The 18,951-nt window shown below is 43.3% G+C and overlaps 1 protein-coding gene across 4 annotated transcripts; it reads left to right on the top strand.

Moving 5' to 3' along the window:
* Positions 1-286: 286 nt before the first annotated feature.
* On the top strand, positions 287-17,427 carry paxx (PAXX non-homologous end joining factor). 4 transcript variants are annotated; one of them, XM_067969566.1, is made up of 8 exons: positions 287-365; positions 1,569-1,710; positions 6,162-6,222; positions 8,170-8,219; positions 9,933-10,123; positions 11,177-11,245; positions 13,703-13,793; positions 15,486-17,427. In XM_067969566.1, exons 2-8 carry the CDS (start codon positions 1,595-1,597, stop codon positions 15,544-15,546), a joined length of 639 nt encoding a protein of 212 aa, XP_067825667.1. In that variant the 5' UTR covers positions 287-365; positions 1,569-1,594; the 3' UTR covers positions 15,547-17,427. The 4 variants fall into 4 exon arrangements, with proteins under 4 accessions (XP_067825667.1, XP_067825668.1, XP_067825670.1 ...); XM_067969567.1 differs by lacking the exon at positions 287-365 and adding an exon at positions 427-508; XM_067969569.1 differs by lacking the exon at positions 287-365 and adding an exon at positions 454-475.
* Positions 17,428-18,951: the final 1,524 nt, after the last annotated feature.

Raw genomic sequence — 18,951 nt, 5'->3', positions numbered from 1 at the left:
ACTAATTTTAAAAGGAGGAATTTCCTTGAAAAAGAGGAATAATAAAGGGCAACAACTTGCATCTATACAGTGCCTTTAACATAGAAAGATGTCCCCTGGCTGAAAGGGTATAAGGAGCAAGCAAGAGAGTGGAATTAGTCCAGCTGGACAAGAAACCAGAGAGTCCTCACGGAGTTACTGGTCTGTCTCTGTGCTGCAACATTCTGTGATCTTCTGATTATATCAAAAAGGAAATAGAAAATCCGCCCGTCCCGTTGTACTCCCACAACACTAGATGGTGCTGTAAAGGAAACTAAACGAACTTTTCTGGGAGAGTTTTCTTCCGCAGTTTATTCCCGATGGTGTGCGAGGAGTCGGCTTCACAGGTCGGTATCAGTGCGGCTGAGAAAGGGGATACAAGTTGGCAGCGCCCTCAGAGACCCAGACCCACTGACTGTGTCACAGACAGTACTAAACCAGGCTCACAAACAAGCTGGTGGGAGAGAGGGAGAGGGAGAGGGAGGGTTCGGTGAGAAAGGCCATTCTGTTCATTTTACAAAGTAACTTGCGTTTACTGACGATTGTTAAATACAAATATCTGGACAACTGCTAACAGTTTTATAATTGAAGATGGGAGGAGCAGACTCCGTCCTCTGCTGTTTGACCGTGTTTAAAGTTTTGTGTTATATTTTACCGTGTATTATCTGCGTATATGTTATAGTATTTAGTTATACAGCATGTATTTGTTATAGTATTTAGTTAGTGTTACAGTATTACCAGTATATAAGTTGTGTTTAGTTATACAACATTTACAGTATTACAACTTTTAGGTATTATTGTTATAGTATTTAGTGTTACAGTATTAACTATATGTTATAGTTAGTTATACCGTATTTACAGAATTTATTACAGTATTTACTATATTTGTTATAGTATTTAGTTATACAGTATTTACAGTATTTACGGTATGTACTGTGACTTACAGTATTTACCTGGTGTTACAGTATTTACTGTGTATTTGTTCTATATATGTTTACTGTCATTTTTGTTACAGTATTGTCAGTATTTATGTTGCAGTATTTCCTGTCAGTACTTTTGTTACAGTATTTCATGTCAGTACGTGTTACAGTATTTACGTTACAGTATTTACTGTACACTACGCTATGCTACATGATTGTTTTATTATAATTATATTACAGTATATACTGTATGTCCAGGCAGTACTGTAATACTGTACATTACGGTATATATTGTCCCTTTTTAGTATTAATGTAATTACAGTATGTACTGCATATTAGTATTTTATGCACACTACAGTATGTGCTGTGTTAGTATTTTATGCACACTACAGTATGTGCTGTGTTTGTATTTTATGCACACTACAGTATGTGCTGTGTTAGTATTTAATGTATGTTATAGCATGTCTGTTAGTACTTAGTGTACATTACACTATGTTCTTTGGGTCTATTTGTTACACCATGTGCTCAGTATTGTTACAGTATGCATTGCGTTAGTATTGTACATTAGTGTATATATTGTGCGTTAGTGTTTGTATGTGACAGTATTGACTGTGCTTTATCGTGTTCAAGAAACTGACCCACTCAGCTGCTGGAAGATGGAAGCTGACCAGCAATTGCCCCCCGTCGGGTCTCTGCACACCCACACCCTCCCTCGGAGCCACCAGAGGTACCTTTGCTACACCCGGCCCAGCCCTCACAACATCAATCTGTGGTAAGTCCATGAGAGACAAGAAAATAATTCCAGTAAATGAACTTTGTTGCTAGTGCTGGCTGCACTGGACATTCTAGGGCCTCGTTATCGTGCCATTTGAAAGTCCCTTTCTGCTGCATATCGATGTGAAGTTACAGTACAACTCTGGAGTCAGGTGCTGATCTGACTCTCGAGTACAGCAGCGTGAGCCTCCCTGGTGAGGCCGCCACACACCACTTGACTTTGACGCTGTGTATAGTACAACTCCGGAATAACGTCAGGTCAGATTTTAAAAGTGCTCAGTTTGCCCATTGGATTTTCTGTCACTTTATAAACTTACAGGAATGTTTTCTTTAATCAAAAGCAAAATACTGCGGATTCTGGAAATCTGAAATAAAAACAGAAAATGCTAGAAATACTCAGCAAGTCAGGCAGCATCTGCGGAGAAAGAAACCGAGATAACATTTCAGGTCGATGACCATTCGTCAAAACTGGAAGATGTTAAAGTTTTTAAGCAAGTACAGAGCCAGGGAAAGGGGAGGGGAGGAAAGAACAAAAGGGAAGGTCTGTGATAGGATGGAGGGCAGGAGTGATTAAATGACAAAAGGGATGATGGTGCAAGGCAAGGAGGGTGGTAATGGGACAGGTTAAGAAACACAAGATGGGTCTAGAAGAGATGTAAATGGCAACATCAGAACCATTACCAGCACCTGCTGTCCAATTTTTTTAAAAATTGGAGCAGTGGTTATGGTCTGAAGTTATCTAAAGTCATTTTTTTTTAGTGTTTTGAGAAAGCAAACACACAAGACTGTGCTTTTAGGATTTACCTCAGTGACTCGAATAACCAAAAACATCAATAATTCGCAATTAAAACCTCTAATAACAAAACTCTTCCATCAACTCTAATACACTCACTAACTCTAATTAACTAGAAACTTCAGCAACTATTAACCTCAGTAACTCTAATAAACATGTAACTGCAGTAATTCAATAATAACTAGCAACCTCAGTAACTCACTAATAACTGATGTATGAAACAGTATAAGACACAGAAGCAACTGAGAAAATGGATTATTGTAAAAAAATCAGACTCTTGGTGACCAGTTTTCATTTTAGAAACTTTTGGACGCGCTACATAAAAATCAGACTGCCCCATCTAAAACTGAACAGGTGGTAATGTTGTTGGAGTGGATGCATTCTGCAGGGGTGCCAACAACCACATCTTCTTAATGTTGAGATTATTAAATGCAAGGAATTATATAGCAACCATCCTCAGAGCGATTTACAGAAAGGTATTTTTTTGGCTAAATTATTAAATTTCACATCCTTTTAAAAATTATATTGAAATATCCAAGGTTTTCACTGGAACAGGAGTGTAACATTCACAGATCTTAAAAGACACAGATCTGGGATATTTTCTGTACTTAGATAATTGAGCATTTTGTTTTATTATTGCATGTTGGGGGTCAGCCAAAAGAGGACTTCGGTGCTTTTCAAACTTCTCTATGTGGGAGGAGGGCCTGCGAATATTTACACATGGGCCACCTGCAAAGATTGGCAAACTTTCAGAGAGCTGAGCAAACATTCGCAGGGACTATCTATGAAAATTGATGCATCCTCGGGGGCCCCTGTAATGGTTGGGACACTTTCAAAGACCGAACCCACCCCCCCGCAAGTATTGGCACATTTTTAGGGCTCCCTGCAAAGGATGGCACAACTTAAGGGACCCCTCCAAGTACTGGCCCACTCCGAGCGATCCCTTAGATTTAAATCTCCAGTAACCCAAAAGTAGAAAATGCTGGAAATACTCAGCAAGTCAGGCAGAATCTGTGGAGAAAGAAAACAGCTTCCATTAGTGTTGACTACAGAAACATCACACTAATGTTAGAATGACAGTGATCCAGATCCAGCACCTACCAGACCCTATTTTGAAAATCACACACGTACCCGCACATTGTTGCGAAATTGCACTTGGAACTCTGCAGTTCATTTTCATTTTAATCCTATGAGGCCCACCAAAATGTGAAATATCACAAGCTTACAATCGAGATCGATTCCAAGAAAAAAATCTTCTACTGGACTGTCCCCCTCCCCTGCTCCCTCAGCTCTCCTCTTCCCTGCACCATTTCTCGACGGAAATGGCAGGCAGACACTCTGCTCCCAGGTCTTTGTCCCAGCTTGCCCATGAGTTGGCCACAGGAAGCACAAAGGAACATGTCAGAATTAATTTGCGCCCTGCTCAGTTTCTCCTCTTTATTGGTCTGCTGAGCACAGAATTACTAATATAAACCCACCTCTGGCCACTTACTTCACCAGTTGCTCTGCTGATGTCAGATACTCATGTATCAGGTCCACATGTGACCCCAAGGATCAGTGCCCAGGCAGCGTTGCTTCTAATATTTTCCTTCTTCCCCCTCCATCTTCTTTTCCTACCCTCAATCTCTCCCTCATCCACCTCCTTTGTAACAAGGGTATGGGGAAAGTGCAGGGAAATTGGGATTAGATAGCTCTAGATGAAGAGCCAGCACAGGCACAGTGGGCTGAATGGCCTCCCTCTCTGCTGTAATTTCTGTGACTCCTCCCTACCTCCAATCCTGTAAGACTACGGAGAAAATGAGTTGGCGTTGCAAATTTACACTGTTATGGGGAAGGGCAGGTATTTGAAATAAATTCTTCACCCCTGAAGGCTCAATCTGTCTGAGGATTCCATTGTCCATTGAGGTCAGAAAAACAAGTGTAATAATAATAAAAAATTCAAAGGCTCAAATGTGTACAACGCACCTGAATAAGTGGGACAGGCCTTAGAATCCTCAACGAAATGAGCAAGGAGAGGCTATGGTTAATATATGAGGAGCTCCATTAATATAGAGGCTATGCCTGGACATAGCAAGTAACCAAATGGAAGGAGTTCATTCAAGGCAATGATACAAAGCTCAGTAGTAGAAAAAATGCTGGAGATAATTTCACAGAAACAGCAGAATTATTGATCCAAAAGACAGACAGTGCACGAGCCGTCACCAATCTAGACTTAGAAGTAATCGCAGACCTACTGGGATTCTTTGCGGAATGTACTGAATTAAGAAAATTACCCTTCTAATTATTTCATGCCTTATTATGTCATTTAAACACTTCAAAACACTTAGATTTCAGCTGTGACTCAGTGGTAGCACTCTGGCCTCTGAGTCAGTAGATTGTGGGTACAAGCCCCACTCCAGAGACTTAAGCACATAATCCAGGCCGACACTTCCGTGCAGTACTGAGGGAGTGCTACACTGTCAGAGTTACCGTCTTTCAGATGGCACGTCAAACTGAGGCCCCTCTAGGTAGATGTAAAAGATCCCATGGCACTATTCGAAGAAGAGCAGGGTGTTCTCTTGGCGTCCAGGACAATATTTATCCCTCAACCAACATCACCAAAACAGACTATCTGGTCATTTATCTCATTGCTGTTTGTGGGACCTTGCTGTGCACAAATTAGTTGCTGAGTTTCCTACATTACAACAGTGAAAACACTTCAAAAATATTTAACTGACTGTGAAGGGCTTTGGAACATCCTGAGATTGTGAAAGAAGCTAAATAAATGCAAGTTCTTTCCTTATTTAACTCAATGAATTATTTTTCAGCATGTAGTGACTGTTGTTATGTAGACCGATATAATAGTTACTCTATGCCTCCTGTGTCCACAAACAGAAACCTATTGAAGAATTGTGGAATCGTTACAGCACAGAAAGAGGCCATTCGGCCCATCGAGCCTGTGCCGGCTCTTTGTAAGAGCAATCCAGTTAGTCCCAGTCCCCCGCTCTTTCCTCGTAGCCCTGCAAATTTTTTCTCTTCAAATATTTATCCAATTCCTTTTTGAAAGCCATGATTGAATCTGCATCCACCACCCTTTCAGGCAGCGCATTCCAGATCATTACTCGCTGCGTAAAAAAAGTTTTTCCTCACCGCCTTTGGTTCTTTTGCCAATCACCTTAAATCTGTGTCCTCTGGTTTTCGAAGAATGCCAGTTGGAATAGCAGAGAAACTCCTTGCTCTTCTTCAATTAGTATTATGGAATCCTTGATGTCCACCTGAACAGGAAGAAATAGGGCAGCACTTCCATCAATGCAGCACTCCCTCAACATTGCACTGGAGTGTCAACCTAGATTATGTACTTGCGCTCCAGTTAGGGACTCTGACCCAGAACCAACAGTGTTACCAACTGAGCCAATGACCCAGAACCAACTGTGCCATCAAGTGAGCCAAACTGCCATTGGGCACAGACTGGCGCACTCATTTTCACTTAGAACCTTTACAGATCTCAGAGGAGACTCTTTACTCCCCATTACTCTGAGCTGGATCCTAAATGGAGTCCTTGAGTTGAAAGGATCGTACTCCACTGTGCCTCCAAGTCTATCCTCTCATTTTCCTGTTACGTATATGACTCTGGAAGATAAAGTACTGAAAACAACTGTCTCATCTTTCCTTCGCAGTGTTACAAATGTTGTGGATGTTTGGAGTACAGGTTTCAATCCGGAAAAGCTGGAGGAACATGTAAGTAGCAGGACAAAAATCTACATATTTTCCTAATGTTGGAGGATTGAGATAGAATCATTGCTGGTGGAATAGATAGGTGTGTGATTCTGCTGCTGACAATTGGTCACATTTTTATATCTATATACTGATAAAAGTATTGCATATGGTGCATAGTTCCTGTCTACAAACCTTAGTTCCTATTGTCCAGATTTTTGGTCATGCTTTTGTGTCAACATTTCCCATTCAATTTTGATATGTCAATTGTCACAGTGTAGCTGCAGGCCATGACCACTAGATGGCCCCGCAGAGCAAGTTTCTGAAGTCCATCCACTAACTCCGTCACCATCTTATCTATAAAAATACTTGTCTTTTATCAACTGACTGTAGGCAATGTTTACTAGAACCTAGATTTTTAGATGGGCAAATGAATTTCAATATAGATAAATGTGAGATGTTACATTTTGGTCAGAGGAATAAGGCCACATTCTGCTTGAATAATAAGAGTCTAAATGGGGTAGAGTAGCAAACGGATCTAGGGGTACAGATACACAAATCACTAAAAGTAGCGACGCTGGTTAATAAGGCCGTAAAAAAAAAAACAAGCACTGGGGTTCATTTCTAGAGGGATAGAATTGAAAAGCAGAGAAGTTATGTTAAACTTGTATCGAACCTTGGTTAGACCACACTTGGAGTACTGTGCACATATTATAGAGAGGATATAGAAGCACTGGAAACGGTGTAAAAAAGATTCACAAGGATGATACCAGAACTGAGAGGATATCCTTATCAGGAAAGGCTGAACAGGCTGGGGCTCTTTTCTTTAGAAAAGAGTAGTCTGAGGGGTGACCTGATAGAGGTCTTTAAAATTATGAAGGGGTTTGATAAGGTAGGCGTAGAGAAGATGTTTCCACTTGTGGGGGAGACCAAAACTAAGGGCCATAAATATAAGGTGATCACCAATAAATCCAATAGGGAATTCAGGAGAAACTTCTTTACCCAAAGAGTGGTAAGAATGCGGAACTCACTACCACAAGGAATAGTTGAGGCTCACGTGGATCATAGATCAGTTGGGCCGAGTGGCCTGTTTCTGTTCTGTACACTCTATGTAACTCTATGTGACTATGTAGATATAGTGAAAGTCTTGCGTATAGTATGCACATCCTGTAAATATCACTTACTTCCGAAATACTTTTCTTGACTCACTTTACTCATCATGCTTTGCTGTTAACATCGTTATTGCTATAAAATTGTGACCCACCCTGATCAATGTCATGGGACATTAAGTGGAAGAACAATAGAATGCCAATCTGTGAGTGACTGGCTCCCGCCCAGGTGCAGTCTGACGCCATTGCCCAGGCAACCGTCACACAGGGCCAGATTCTATTGGCTCAGTAATGATACTGTCATTGCACATGGCCCTGAGAGAGAGAGCAGAGTCTGGTGGGCCGGGGTGGATTGTGAGTGCGGCAGAAGTTACACGAGTATGGCCCTGATATGACTCTTCTTCCAATTGTCCCTCCTTGAGAACATGTCCTCTACTCAGTGTCTCTCTGTGGCAACATGGCAGAGTTTGAGAACCTGCAGCTTGGAGTCATGTTGTGAAAATTCAGTGCTCGAGTTAATGAAGAGGAATATTGACGCTCGCTTTTTCCTAAGACTGTATTATCTTTTTAGTTTTGCCCCGTTTACTCTCTACTAGAGTGTCTCTTGGCCTACATGCCTCCTTCAGCTGAGATGAGTGGTATAGGGTGGATGACCTGATCCCAGATCATTGCAAGTACCCCAGCTGGATGATGCCTAGGTGATGCTTAATCGTAGCACCTTGTTGACTACTTTCCCAAGTTCTTTCTCCCAACTTGAGCTGGGTTCATCCCCTTTGTAGCACGATTCACCAGCACTCCACTGTGCTGCCATTAAGCTCCATGTTTTACACTGGAAGATAACAGTGCTTAATTTTTTTTTCAGAAATCCGCGCATGGGGTGAAAACCACTGAAGAATACCACACTAGAACCAGGTGTGTAACTAACTCCTCAGGGGAAAGGAGAGTTGATGGAAATCTAAGAGTAGGCCGTTCAGCCCTTCGAGCCTGCTCCGCCATTCACTTAGATCATGGCTGATCTGTACCTCAACTCCATTTACCTGCTTTTGCTCCATATCCCTTGATACCCTTACCCAACAAAAATCTATCGATCTCAGTCTTGTAAGCTCCAATTGCCCCACCATCCAAAGCCTTTTGGGGGAGAGATTTCTACTACCCTTTGTGTGAAAAAGTGCTTCTCGATTTTCCTCCTAATTTTAAGATCGTGTCCCCTTGTTCTTGATTCCCCCACCAGAGGAAATACTTTCTCTGCATCTACGCTATCGAATCCTTTCAACATTTTAAACACCTCAATCAGATCGTGAGCATTCACTGTGGTTTCTCATAAATCCGACGTGTAGCAAACTTTCACTCACTTCCATTGTGCTGTTGGCGCCAGGCAAACGGTCCTGACGTACATTTTATCCAGTGAGTCTCTGGAGTGGGACTTGAACCCACAACCTTCATGACTTAGAGGCGAGAGTGCTACCCACTGAGCCGCAGCTGACACCTGAATAGATGGGAGTCTGCGGCAGTTGGTTAACCACAAAGCAAGTGCGGCATTGCTGATGCCTGGGTGCACAAAGTTTCTGAGCAGAGGGGACGGGGCCAGCGAGAGATCAAAAAAATTAAGAGGAAGAAAGGATAAGATAAAAAGAAAAGCCAGAAATGCATTGCAAAAGCTCACAAGGGAACATTGTCACAGAAAGATCCTTTTCTGACTGCTAGCATGACAGCACCTTGGAGCAGGCATCAAACTCAGTGGCCTGCAGTATCTACCTACACACACAGTCATATACTTGACAACTTCTTACAATACATTGTGATTGTTAAGGAGAGTTATTTGGACATGAAATCTGTGTAATACGATCTGTTAAGCCACTGACCATTTAACCAGAATAGTTCTGCTTGCTGATTGTTCTCTCCACCCTTCCTCCCAAAGACTCATTGTTGGCTGCCAGCTCCATGGTCCCAGGCACGATGCAGTTCCTCACACAGGTGGCCATCCTCCATGTAGAAGCCTAGTGAGGGTTGGCAGGCTATCTGACAGGAAAGGCATCACCTGACGTCCAGACACACACACTTCCAGCAGGGGTTACTGGACAGCGATCAGGAGTGGGAAGTCTAGCTGAATTCAACCTTCTTATTGTACCTTCAATTGTGGCGTCCCGATCGCTACCCCATTTGGGATCAGCTGTCTGAGCATTTAACCAGAATCTTCCAAAGCTGTGTGGCTCAGCCACGCAGTGAGCCAACTTGGGAACTAAAATGGACTAACTGAATCAGAGAGTGTTAATGGATATGAAACCAAGGCGAGTAACTGGAGCTAAGGTACAGATTGAGTGGCGAATCAGGCTAGAGGGGCTGAATGGCCTAGTTCTGTTCCTGTGTAACTCAGTACAGTGTGGCTGAGGCATTTCACTCTCACTAAGTATTTTATTTTAATACTAAAATCCTATTTATTCGGAAGGTCCTGTCAATGGGGAGAGAAATCAGTAAGGAATTGATAAAATAGGTCCATAACCGTCAGTGAGAAAGTCAAGTCAGCTGTTGTGAAAGATCCTGACACACTGTCCTGCAAATCACGAAAGGCCAATACTCGATATAATAACTCAACGTTACCGCTCACATTTTCTGCTATCCCCACAGAGAAGCTTTCCAGCAGGCCGCTGTCAGCCTCACAGTCCTGGACAACACAATCATACTGAAACTCAGCCAAGATGACCTGGGACTAACCTTTGACCTCTACAAGCTGCCCATTTGTGAAGCCAAGGCGGAGATCCAGTCTGTCATGTTTCACCTGGTGGATCAAGTACGTGACCTACAAAACCAACTGAAAGGTACGGGGGAGCGGGGGGGGGGGACTAGGAAAAGGGAAAATGCCCAAATATTTTTGGGGGGGCAGAGGTGGAGAGTGAAGGTGGTTATTTTGGTCAGTAGCAGTGTTTTAACTCTTTGCAACCTTTCTCAGCACAGTTTAAAGAACATACTTACATTTTAATCTCAATCCACCTATCGAGCCATGAACTAAGTGATACGATTGTCTCGGGGAGTGGAGCTTCGAGATAAATTGAATTGCAAAATTTGTCTGCAATTTTCTTTGTGTTCGTTTTTATCTTCCTTCCAATCTCTTGTCCTCTAGGTTGGGTCAGATTGCTAAGAGATGTCCTGTTCCCTGGCCTCTGTCACCAACATTCTGTTAGCAGCCTGTGAGAGGGCCTCACCCCTAATTTATTCTTGCCTCCACTCTGCAGCACACTGTAGCAGCCTGGCAGAGTGGGATGTCACTGTAGGAAAGAAGTAAAGAAAGACTTGCATTTATATAGCGCCTGTCACGACCTCAGGACGTCCCAAAGTGCTTTACAGCCAACAAAGTATTTTTGAAGTGTAGTCACTGTTGTAATGTAGGAAATTTGCAGTCAATTTGCGCACAGCAAGGTCCCACAAGCAGCAATGTGATAATGACCAGATAATCTGTTTCAGCGATGTTGGTTGAAAGATAAATATTGACCAGGACACCGGGGAGAACTCACCTGCTCTTCTTCGAAATAGTGCCATGGGATCTTTTACATCCACCTGAGTGTCTGGAGTGGGACTTGAACCCATGACTTTCTGACTCAGAGGCGAGAATGCTACCACTGAGCCAGAGCTGACACCTAAGAGGAGGAAAAGAGCATCACCTGTGTTAACCTTCCTTCGTAATGAGCTGGCTGCTTGACTTCAATCACTAAGTCACTGTCGTGGCTGATTTGAGCGATCACAACTGCTGAGAGATGCGACTGATGACTCTTTTGTATATGGACAGTGCAGGTCGATCCTCACCGTCACACAGAGGGGCAGTGCCCTGACGAATACCTAAGCTTGTACTTCAGTGCCACATTTTCCCCCTGCAGCGTCTGAAGAAAGCAACGCCTTGAACTTTGAGAAGACGATGCAGAGGACACAAAGAATGTTTCTAGCAGGTAAGGACAGTCATGGCGCTCTGACGCGGGATCTTTACAGGTGCTGATCGAGCTGCTGTGTATTTCCAGCATTTTCTGTTTTTAATCTATTTCTCCCCTTTACCGATTGCCTTTTTATTTCAACCACGCTGCCTCAGTGATTGACCTGAGCTGAAAGTAGATAGGCAGGTGGAAACCCCACTGGGCCTAGTGTTATAGGATCGGATCAGTGGTCATGGTTTTCTCTACAATTACCACCATGCCATTTGTCATGATTTGATGTAAAATTATTTTCTCCCTTCCTCTCCCGAATGCCTTGCATCTTCCCTGAAGAACAATTTCCACAAGCAACGGGGAGCCCTCTGGTACCCTACCCAACTGGCCAATATTGATGGGTAAGCCTTGATTTAAAAAAAAAGAAAGACTTGCATTTATACAGCGCCTTTCGCAACCTCAGGACACCCCAAAAAGCTTTATAGCAAATTAAGTACTTTTGGAGTGTAGTCACTGTTGTAATGTAGGAAACTCAGCAGCCAATTTGTGCACAGCAAGGTCCCACAAACAGCAATGAGATAATGATCAGATCATCTGTTTTAGTGGTGTTGGTTGAGAGGTAAATATTGGCCAGGACACTGGGAAGAACTCCCCAGCTCTTCTTCGATTAGATCGGGTAGATCTTCTCTGTCTCATCCGAAAGACAGCACCTCTGACAGTGCAGCACTCCCTCAGCAGTGCATTGGAGTGTCAGCCTAGATTTTGCACTCAACTCCCTGGATTGGGACTTGAACCCACAATCTTCTGACTCAGAGGCGAGAGTGCTAGCACTGAGCCATGGCTGACACCTAATGGTGTATGTCATCAGGCTACTCGACTGTAGAGGGCATCACATCTCAATTGGCCTCCTCACCCAACATTCTTTTCTCTCTCTCTTTTTCTCACACACACTCACATTCACACTCACACACTCTCACACACCCCCCCCCCCGACCTTTCGGAGGATTTACTGGATAGTGATCAAGATTGGGAACCCTGGATGATTTTCCCCTCTCTAACCCAGGAGCGTCCATGAGACCAGTTGTTAGGACCACTATCACTGAGATCGGCTAACCCTGCCCAGAACGGGTATCAAACGCTGTGTTCTTCCAGGTCTGTTTGACTCAGTTACTCACAGGCGGGGGACGTAGGTAATATCTCGAGTACACTGGCAACACATAGCGCAAAGTCGCAGGAGCTGTCGGAAACCGAGGTTCCCTGTCACCAGTGCGTACTCAGAAATTTATCCCCCCTCCCCCCGCAAATCATTGAGGGAAGCTGAAAAATAATTTTAATATCTAGAAGAATTTGGCTTCATCAAATCTTCAGCGTGATACTTTGAAATATTGAACCTATCCAGTTATTTTTTTGATTCTAACAGTTTAAATATATTGAAGAAATTTGGAATGGTAGAAATGTCGATAATTTTTATGCACACTATGTTATGTTACATAGAAACATAGAAAATCGGAGCAAGAGTAGGCCATTCGGCCCTTCGGGCCTGCTCCGCCATTCAAAATGATCATGGCTGATCATCTAACTCAGTACCCTGTTCCTGCTTTTTCCCCATATCCCTTGATCCCTTTAGCATTAAGAAATATATCTATCTCCTTCTTGAATACATCTAATGACTTGGCCTCCACTGCCTTCTGTGGTAGAGAATTCCACAGGTTCACCACCCTCTGAGTGAAGAAATTTCTCCTCATCTCGGTTCTAAATGGCACGCCCTGTATCCTGAGACTGTGACCCCTGGTTCTGGACTCCCCAGCCATCGGGAACATCCTCCCTGCATCTAGTCTGTCTAGTCCTGTTAGAATTTTATGTTTCGATGAGATCACCTCTCATTCTTCTAAACTCGAGTGAATATAGGCCTAGTCGACCCAATCTCTCCTCATACGTCAGTCCTGCCATCCCAGGAATCAGTCTGGTGAACCTTCGTTGCACTCCCTCCATGGCAAGGACATCCTTCCTCAGATAAGGAGACCAAAACTGCACACAATACTCCGGATGTGGTCTCACCAAGGCCCTGTATAACTGCAGTAAGACATCCCTGTTCCAGTACTCAAATCCTCTTGCAATGAAGGCCAACATACCATTCGCCTTCCTAACTGCTTGCTGCACCTGAATGCTCGCTTTCAGCGACTGGTGTACAAGGACACCCAGGTCTCGTTGCACCTTCCCTTTTCCCAATCTATCACCATTCAGATAATAATCTGTCTTTCTGTTTTTACAACCAAAGTGGATAACCTCACATATATCCTCGTTATACTGCATCTGCCATGTTCTTGCCCACTCACCCAACTTGTCTAAATCACATTGGAGCCTCTTTGCATCCTCCTCTCTGTTTCAGTTATAGAAAATTCTAGGTTAATTCAACTGTTTTAATTCGAGATGGCGCTGTAATCTAAAAGAATGATTGAATTGTGTGTGGCTATTTCATTGCAGACTTTGATTCCAAGAGAAAGAGGAATGGGTCTTCACCAGTGGCCAAGAAGAGACTCGTAGGAGAGTCCCTTATAAATCCAGGCAGTAAGAGGTAACCCACTTACTCAGTTGTTTTAATCCACTCACCCTCACACTCCGGGTGCAAGGAGACCCGTCCCAGGCTTTTTCGGCACAGCCTTTGGGTTAACCACGGTGAGGTGTACGAGGGTAGCTCCCAGTGCCATAGCCTTCATTTCTTATTGCAGTCACCGAGGTGAGGGATGTTAGTGAGGGAAATGAGACACTTTCCATTTCAGGCCCTTCCTGTCTCCAGCAAGGTATAGTACAGTTTGATGCAAAGTAAAGCTGCTGTTTCTCTGTCCAAACCCCAACCTTAGAAGAGCACCCACTACAACAACAACAACAACAACAACAACTTGCATTTATATAGCGCCTTTAGTGTAGTAAAACGTCCCGAGGCACTCAGACAAAATTTGACACCAAGCCATATAAAGCGATATTAGGACAAGTGACCAAGAGTTGGTCAAAGAAGTAGGTTTTAAGGAGCGTCTTAAAGGAGGAGAGAGAGGTGGAGAGGGTGGGAATTCCAGACCTTAGAGCCAGTGCTTAAGGCACGGCCGCCAATGTTAGGGCAATGGAAATCAGGGATGCGCAAAAGGTCAGAAATGGAAGAACGCAGAGATCTCGGAGGGGGCGAGGCCATGGAGGCCTTACTGTTTTTTTTTGTCTGATAACGCTCCTATGAAGTGCCTTGGGATGTTTTACTATGTTAAAAGTGCTATATAAATGCAAGTTGTTGTTGCACCAGCTTGCCACTTGTTCCATTTCCCACACCAACCATCTGTGGGCCAGTTTGAGTGACATTACCAGTTCTTTTTTTATTTAATTGTTCTTGGATGGGCGTCACTAGCAATAACAGTATTTATTGCCCATCCTTGGGTGTCCTGAGGGTGTTCAGAGTCAACTACATAGTGTGGAACTTGAGTCACATGTAGGCCAGACCAGGTAGAGGTGGTAGTTTACCTTCCCTGTGGGGCAGCAGCGAACTAGTTACGTTTTTACTACAATCAGCAGCTCTCTTGGTCATTCTGAATTCAATTTCACAATTTACCATGTAGGGATTTGAATTCACAACCTCTAGTGTTTGCTAGTCCAGTACCATAACCACTAGGCTACTGTACTCTGATCAGCCTTGACCAGAGTGATGAGTGCCAATTTTGTACTGTAGGCCCAACCCCTTTATTAGACCGCGCAAAGTCATTTCACAAAGGATCCTTACAGCCAGAGGAATCTTTCCTGTCACCGGCCTGGGCTAGACTTTCACTCAAGTCCAAGAAGTGAATGGCCAGTGTCTAACCCACTGCGCCACTGGTTCCTCTGGCTTTTTTTTTTGTTTCAAAGCGGTGTGGCTCACAAATGACACTTGTAGGAGCTTCATCGCCGCGAGGAAATTTTCAGGCGTCCATCAGTTCCAGGAATGGCCCAGAACATTGCTGCTGATGCCAAGTGAAGACAATAATGAAAAAATACGAAGAAAGATTAGTGATGGCAACTGATGTTTCCTTTCACCCTGTTCAAAGAGAGGTGTCTCACAAGGCAATTTGCCTTTATAGCCCTGTCCCTTTTAAGTGTGGAACCTGCTCCCTGATGTTTTCAGCTACGCTGAGCACCGACAGTCCAAGTTTTATACTTTGCAAAGAGGTGGCGCCATCAGTGCTTTGTACAGATTGAAGGTTGCACTCTCTGTCATAGATCCAAACAGTCTTTATCCTCTTTCATTCAGAACAAAGGCTTCCACTGGAGTGAGTTTTGAAGACAACGGCCTCGACGAGAGCAATGAGTGAAGCATCCCATTCGGCTCAAAGTGAACTTGCTGGAGATAATTAAAATGAAGTGTAATTTACCCCAATTTATTTTTTTATCATACACAATGGTGGATATCAATTTAAAAAGAAACACTGACTGTGCATGTTTAACAAACAATAATGGGACATCTTATAAGGCTTTTTAAATTAAAGATTGAAAGTAAAAAAAAAACTGTTTTTGTTTCACAGCATGTAGTGTGCTCTGTGTACTTGGTCACTGTAGAAGACGGCGTTCAGACACGGGGAGAGGGGGTAATTTTAACTTTGGGCGATATTGAATCATCCGTCTGTTACTGATCTCTCCTGATTTTCCCCTTTTGTTGACAGGAATGTTGGGTGTTGTGTGTAACAGATGGCTAGTTCGATATTGCCCATTTTACACCACCGCTCAAAGTTAAAAATTACCCCCAGCGTTTCTTCAGCCTGATACAGCAGCATTGTAGCTAAGATATGGTTACGTCTTTGATACTGTCCCATGCCTCTGTCTGGCATCCACACCGATGAAGAACGTAACCAGTTCCTTAAGACAGGTAAGATTTCATTGGTGAAGGTGCACAGCTCCATGCAATGAATTGATTTCTAAATCACTTGGTCAGTAATATTTGCAAGGAGACTTGATCTAACTTTGTTCTATTCATTAGTAGCAGTCTAATGAATACAGAAACTTAATAATTCAGAAGGTCTGTCTTGAGTAGGTTTAAACTGACAAGTTATTGAAGCAGATTCTGAATACAGAAAGAAATTTTATTCCACAGCCTCGGGACATCCCAAAGCACTTCACAGCCAATTACTTTTGAAGTGTAGTGTCTGTTGTCATAGTAGGCAAACGTGACAGCCAGTTTATGCATCCTAAAGTCCCACAACCAGCAAATGAGATGAATAACCAGTTCATCTGTTTCTTGGTGGTGCTGGTTGAGGAAGGAATGTTAGCCAGGAGACCAGGAGATCTCCCTGCTCCTGGAATAGTGCGATAGGACCTTTTACGTCCACTTAAATTGGTGGACGGGGCCAATTTATCGTCTCATCCATAGATTCCCTCAGTACTGCAGTGAGGTAACAGCCTATCTATGTAGTCAAGTCCTTGAACAGGGCTTGATCTTACAACTTTCTGATTCAGAGACATGAATGCCACCAACTGAGCCAAGCTGACACTAGTGTCTGAGTGATGAGGAAGTTGTCAGGGTTCAAGACCACAAGCTGACTTCTATACCACAGTCTTCATAACAACGTCCATAATTTATCAACCACAGTAAGAAAGACTTGCATTTATATAACATCTTTTATGACCTCAGGACATTCGAAAGCGCTTTACAGCCAATTAAGTACTTTTGAAGTGTAGTCACTGTTGTAAGGTAGGACACGTGGCAGCCAATTTCCACTGAGCAAGGTCCCACAATGAGATAATGACCAATGTGATGTTGGTTGAGGGATAAATATTGGCCAGGACGCTAGGGATAACACCCTTGCTCTTCTCTGAAAAATGCCATCGGATCTTTTATGGCCACCTGAGAGGGCAGACGGGGATCTCGGTTTAACGTCTCATCTGAAAGACGGCACCTCCAACTGTGCAGCACTGCCTCAATACCGAACTGAATTGTCAGCCTGGATTTGGTGCTCAAGTCTCTGGAGTGGGACTTGAACCCACAACCTCTGACCCAGAGGCGAGAGTGCTACCATTGAGTCACAGCTGACACCTACAACTACAGTATTGAAACAACAAACGGACCCCCAAATAGAGCTTGAGCAGTTATTAAAATCAATATCCCTTATTTCTCCGTTTCTCCAAAGGTTTATGTTTTAATCTTCATGTAATTGATTTTCTTTGTAAGAATTTCTGTATAAATAAATCCCTGACAAGTACAGCGGGACACCTTTTATCCAAACAGTTTGGCAAAATGTTGCTATTCAGATAAGTAAATAATTCTGATAACTGATTATACATTAATTTTAATGCTGTGACATATTAAATTATCAATCCAACACAGGCACTGATATACAATGAAATAATTAAGCACATGGAGCACATTGTAAAACTAAAGGCCTTTTGCTTTTACCTAACTGTACCATTACAGTTATCTTCACAGAACCCTGCTTAATGGATGAAAGGGTCACAGACTCTAGATTCATAGGGACGTAGGAACTGCAGTAGGCCATTCAACCCCTCAAGCCTGTTCCGCCATTCAATTAGATCATCTACCCACCGTTGTTCTGTAACTCTTGCCTAACAAAAATCTATCAATCTCAGTTTTGAAATGTTCAATTGACTTAGCTTCAACAGCGTTTTGGGGGAGAGAGTTCCAGATTTCCACCACCCTTTGTGTGAAGAAGTGCTTCCTGACATCACCCCTGAATGGCCTAGCTCTAATTTTAAGCTTATGCCTCCTCGTTCTGGACTCCCCCACCAGAGGAAATAGTTTCTCTCTATCTACCCTATAAAATCCTTTAATCATCTTAAACCCCTCAATTAGACGACCCCTTAATCTTCTATACTCAAGAGAATACAAGCCTAGCCTATGCAACCTGTCCTCATAATTTAACGCTTTTAGTCGCGGTTTCATTCTAATGAACCTGTGCTGCACCCCTTCCACGGCCAATATATCCTTCCTGAGGTGCGGTGCCCAGAACTGAACACAGTACTCCAAATGGGGTTTAACCAGAGCTTTATATAACTGTAAGAATTGATTTAGTTTACGACTTCAGCTGCTGAGGCAAAGAAGCAGTTGGCCACATCATCTACCGTCAAGTCTGCCCAATCGGCAGTCAGACAGTACCAGACGGTGTGGGCACCAGTGCCCCTCATGTGGCTGGGCGCTTGGTCCTGATTGCTCGCGGCACTGATGCTGTCAGGCACTCCGCCATGGCAATCACCCTCTGTCTCGAGGCCAGTTGCTCCAAGTGTAGTCTGACCAATGCCTTGTTAAATCTGCGTCATTTTGGGTGTCTGGTCAGACTGGATTTGTAGGACTTTGTCAAATGGTTACCCAGAGGATTTATAGGTCCACAGTGTCCAGAGAACTTTGAAGTCAGTATAGTAGGGGTACATGGTGAGTGAAAGGAATTTAAGACTAATGAATCCCTTAGGCACTGTTTCTTTAAAATCTACTATTAATCTGATGTTCACAATGTGCATTTGTGCCTTAGTTTTAATTGAAGTGATTAGAATGGGGTGACATTGCTGCACAGTGTGACTGTTAATGGTCCAGTGCCACACAATGTGGCGTCTAGAGTTTACACATGTGCTTACCCCAAACTGCAAGTACCTGACGCATAGGAACATCGGAATTGCTAGCTGAAAAAAACCCAAGGTCCATCTAGTTCGCCTTCTACCATCCTGGTAGTCGCATGATACATTGGATTATAATGGAATTGTTCGATTAATCATAG

Source organism: Heptranchias perlo, chromosome 31, assembly GCF_035084215.1.
Source record: "Heptranchias perlo isolate sHepPer1 chromosome 31, sHepPer1.hap1, whole genome shotgun sequence".
Taxonomy (NCBI): domain Eukaryota; kingdom Metazoa; phylum Chordata; class Chondrichthyes; order Hexanchiformes; family Hexanchidae; genus Heptranchias; species Heptranchias perlo.
The sequence above is the reverse complement of the archived record's forward strand: the minus strand, read 5'-3'. Positions and strand labels throughout refer to the sequence as shown.

Bases quoted from the DNA above. Each gene is read 5' to 3' on its own strand.
- paxx (XM_067969566.1), top strand. From the start codon at position 1,595: ATGGAAGCTGACCAGCAATTGCCCCCCGTCGGGTCTCTGCACACCCAC. The intron at 10,124-11,176 runs GTACGGGGGAGC...TTCCCCCTGCAG, and splicing joins CCTACAAAACCAACTGAAAG to CGTCTGAAGAAAGCAACGCC. The intron at 13,794-15,485 runs GTAACCCACTTA...TCTTTCATTCAG, and splicing joins ATAAATCCAGGCAGTAAGAG to AACAAAGGCTTCCACTGGAG.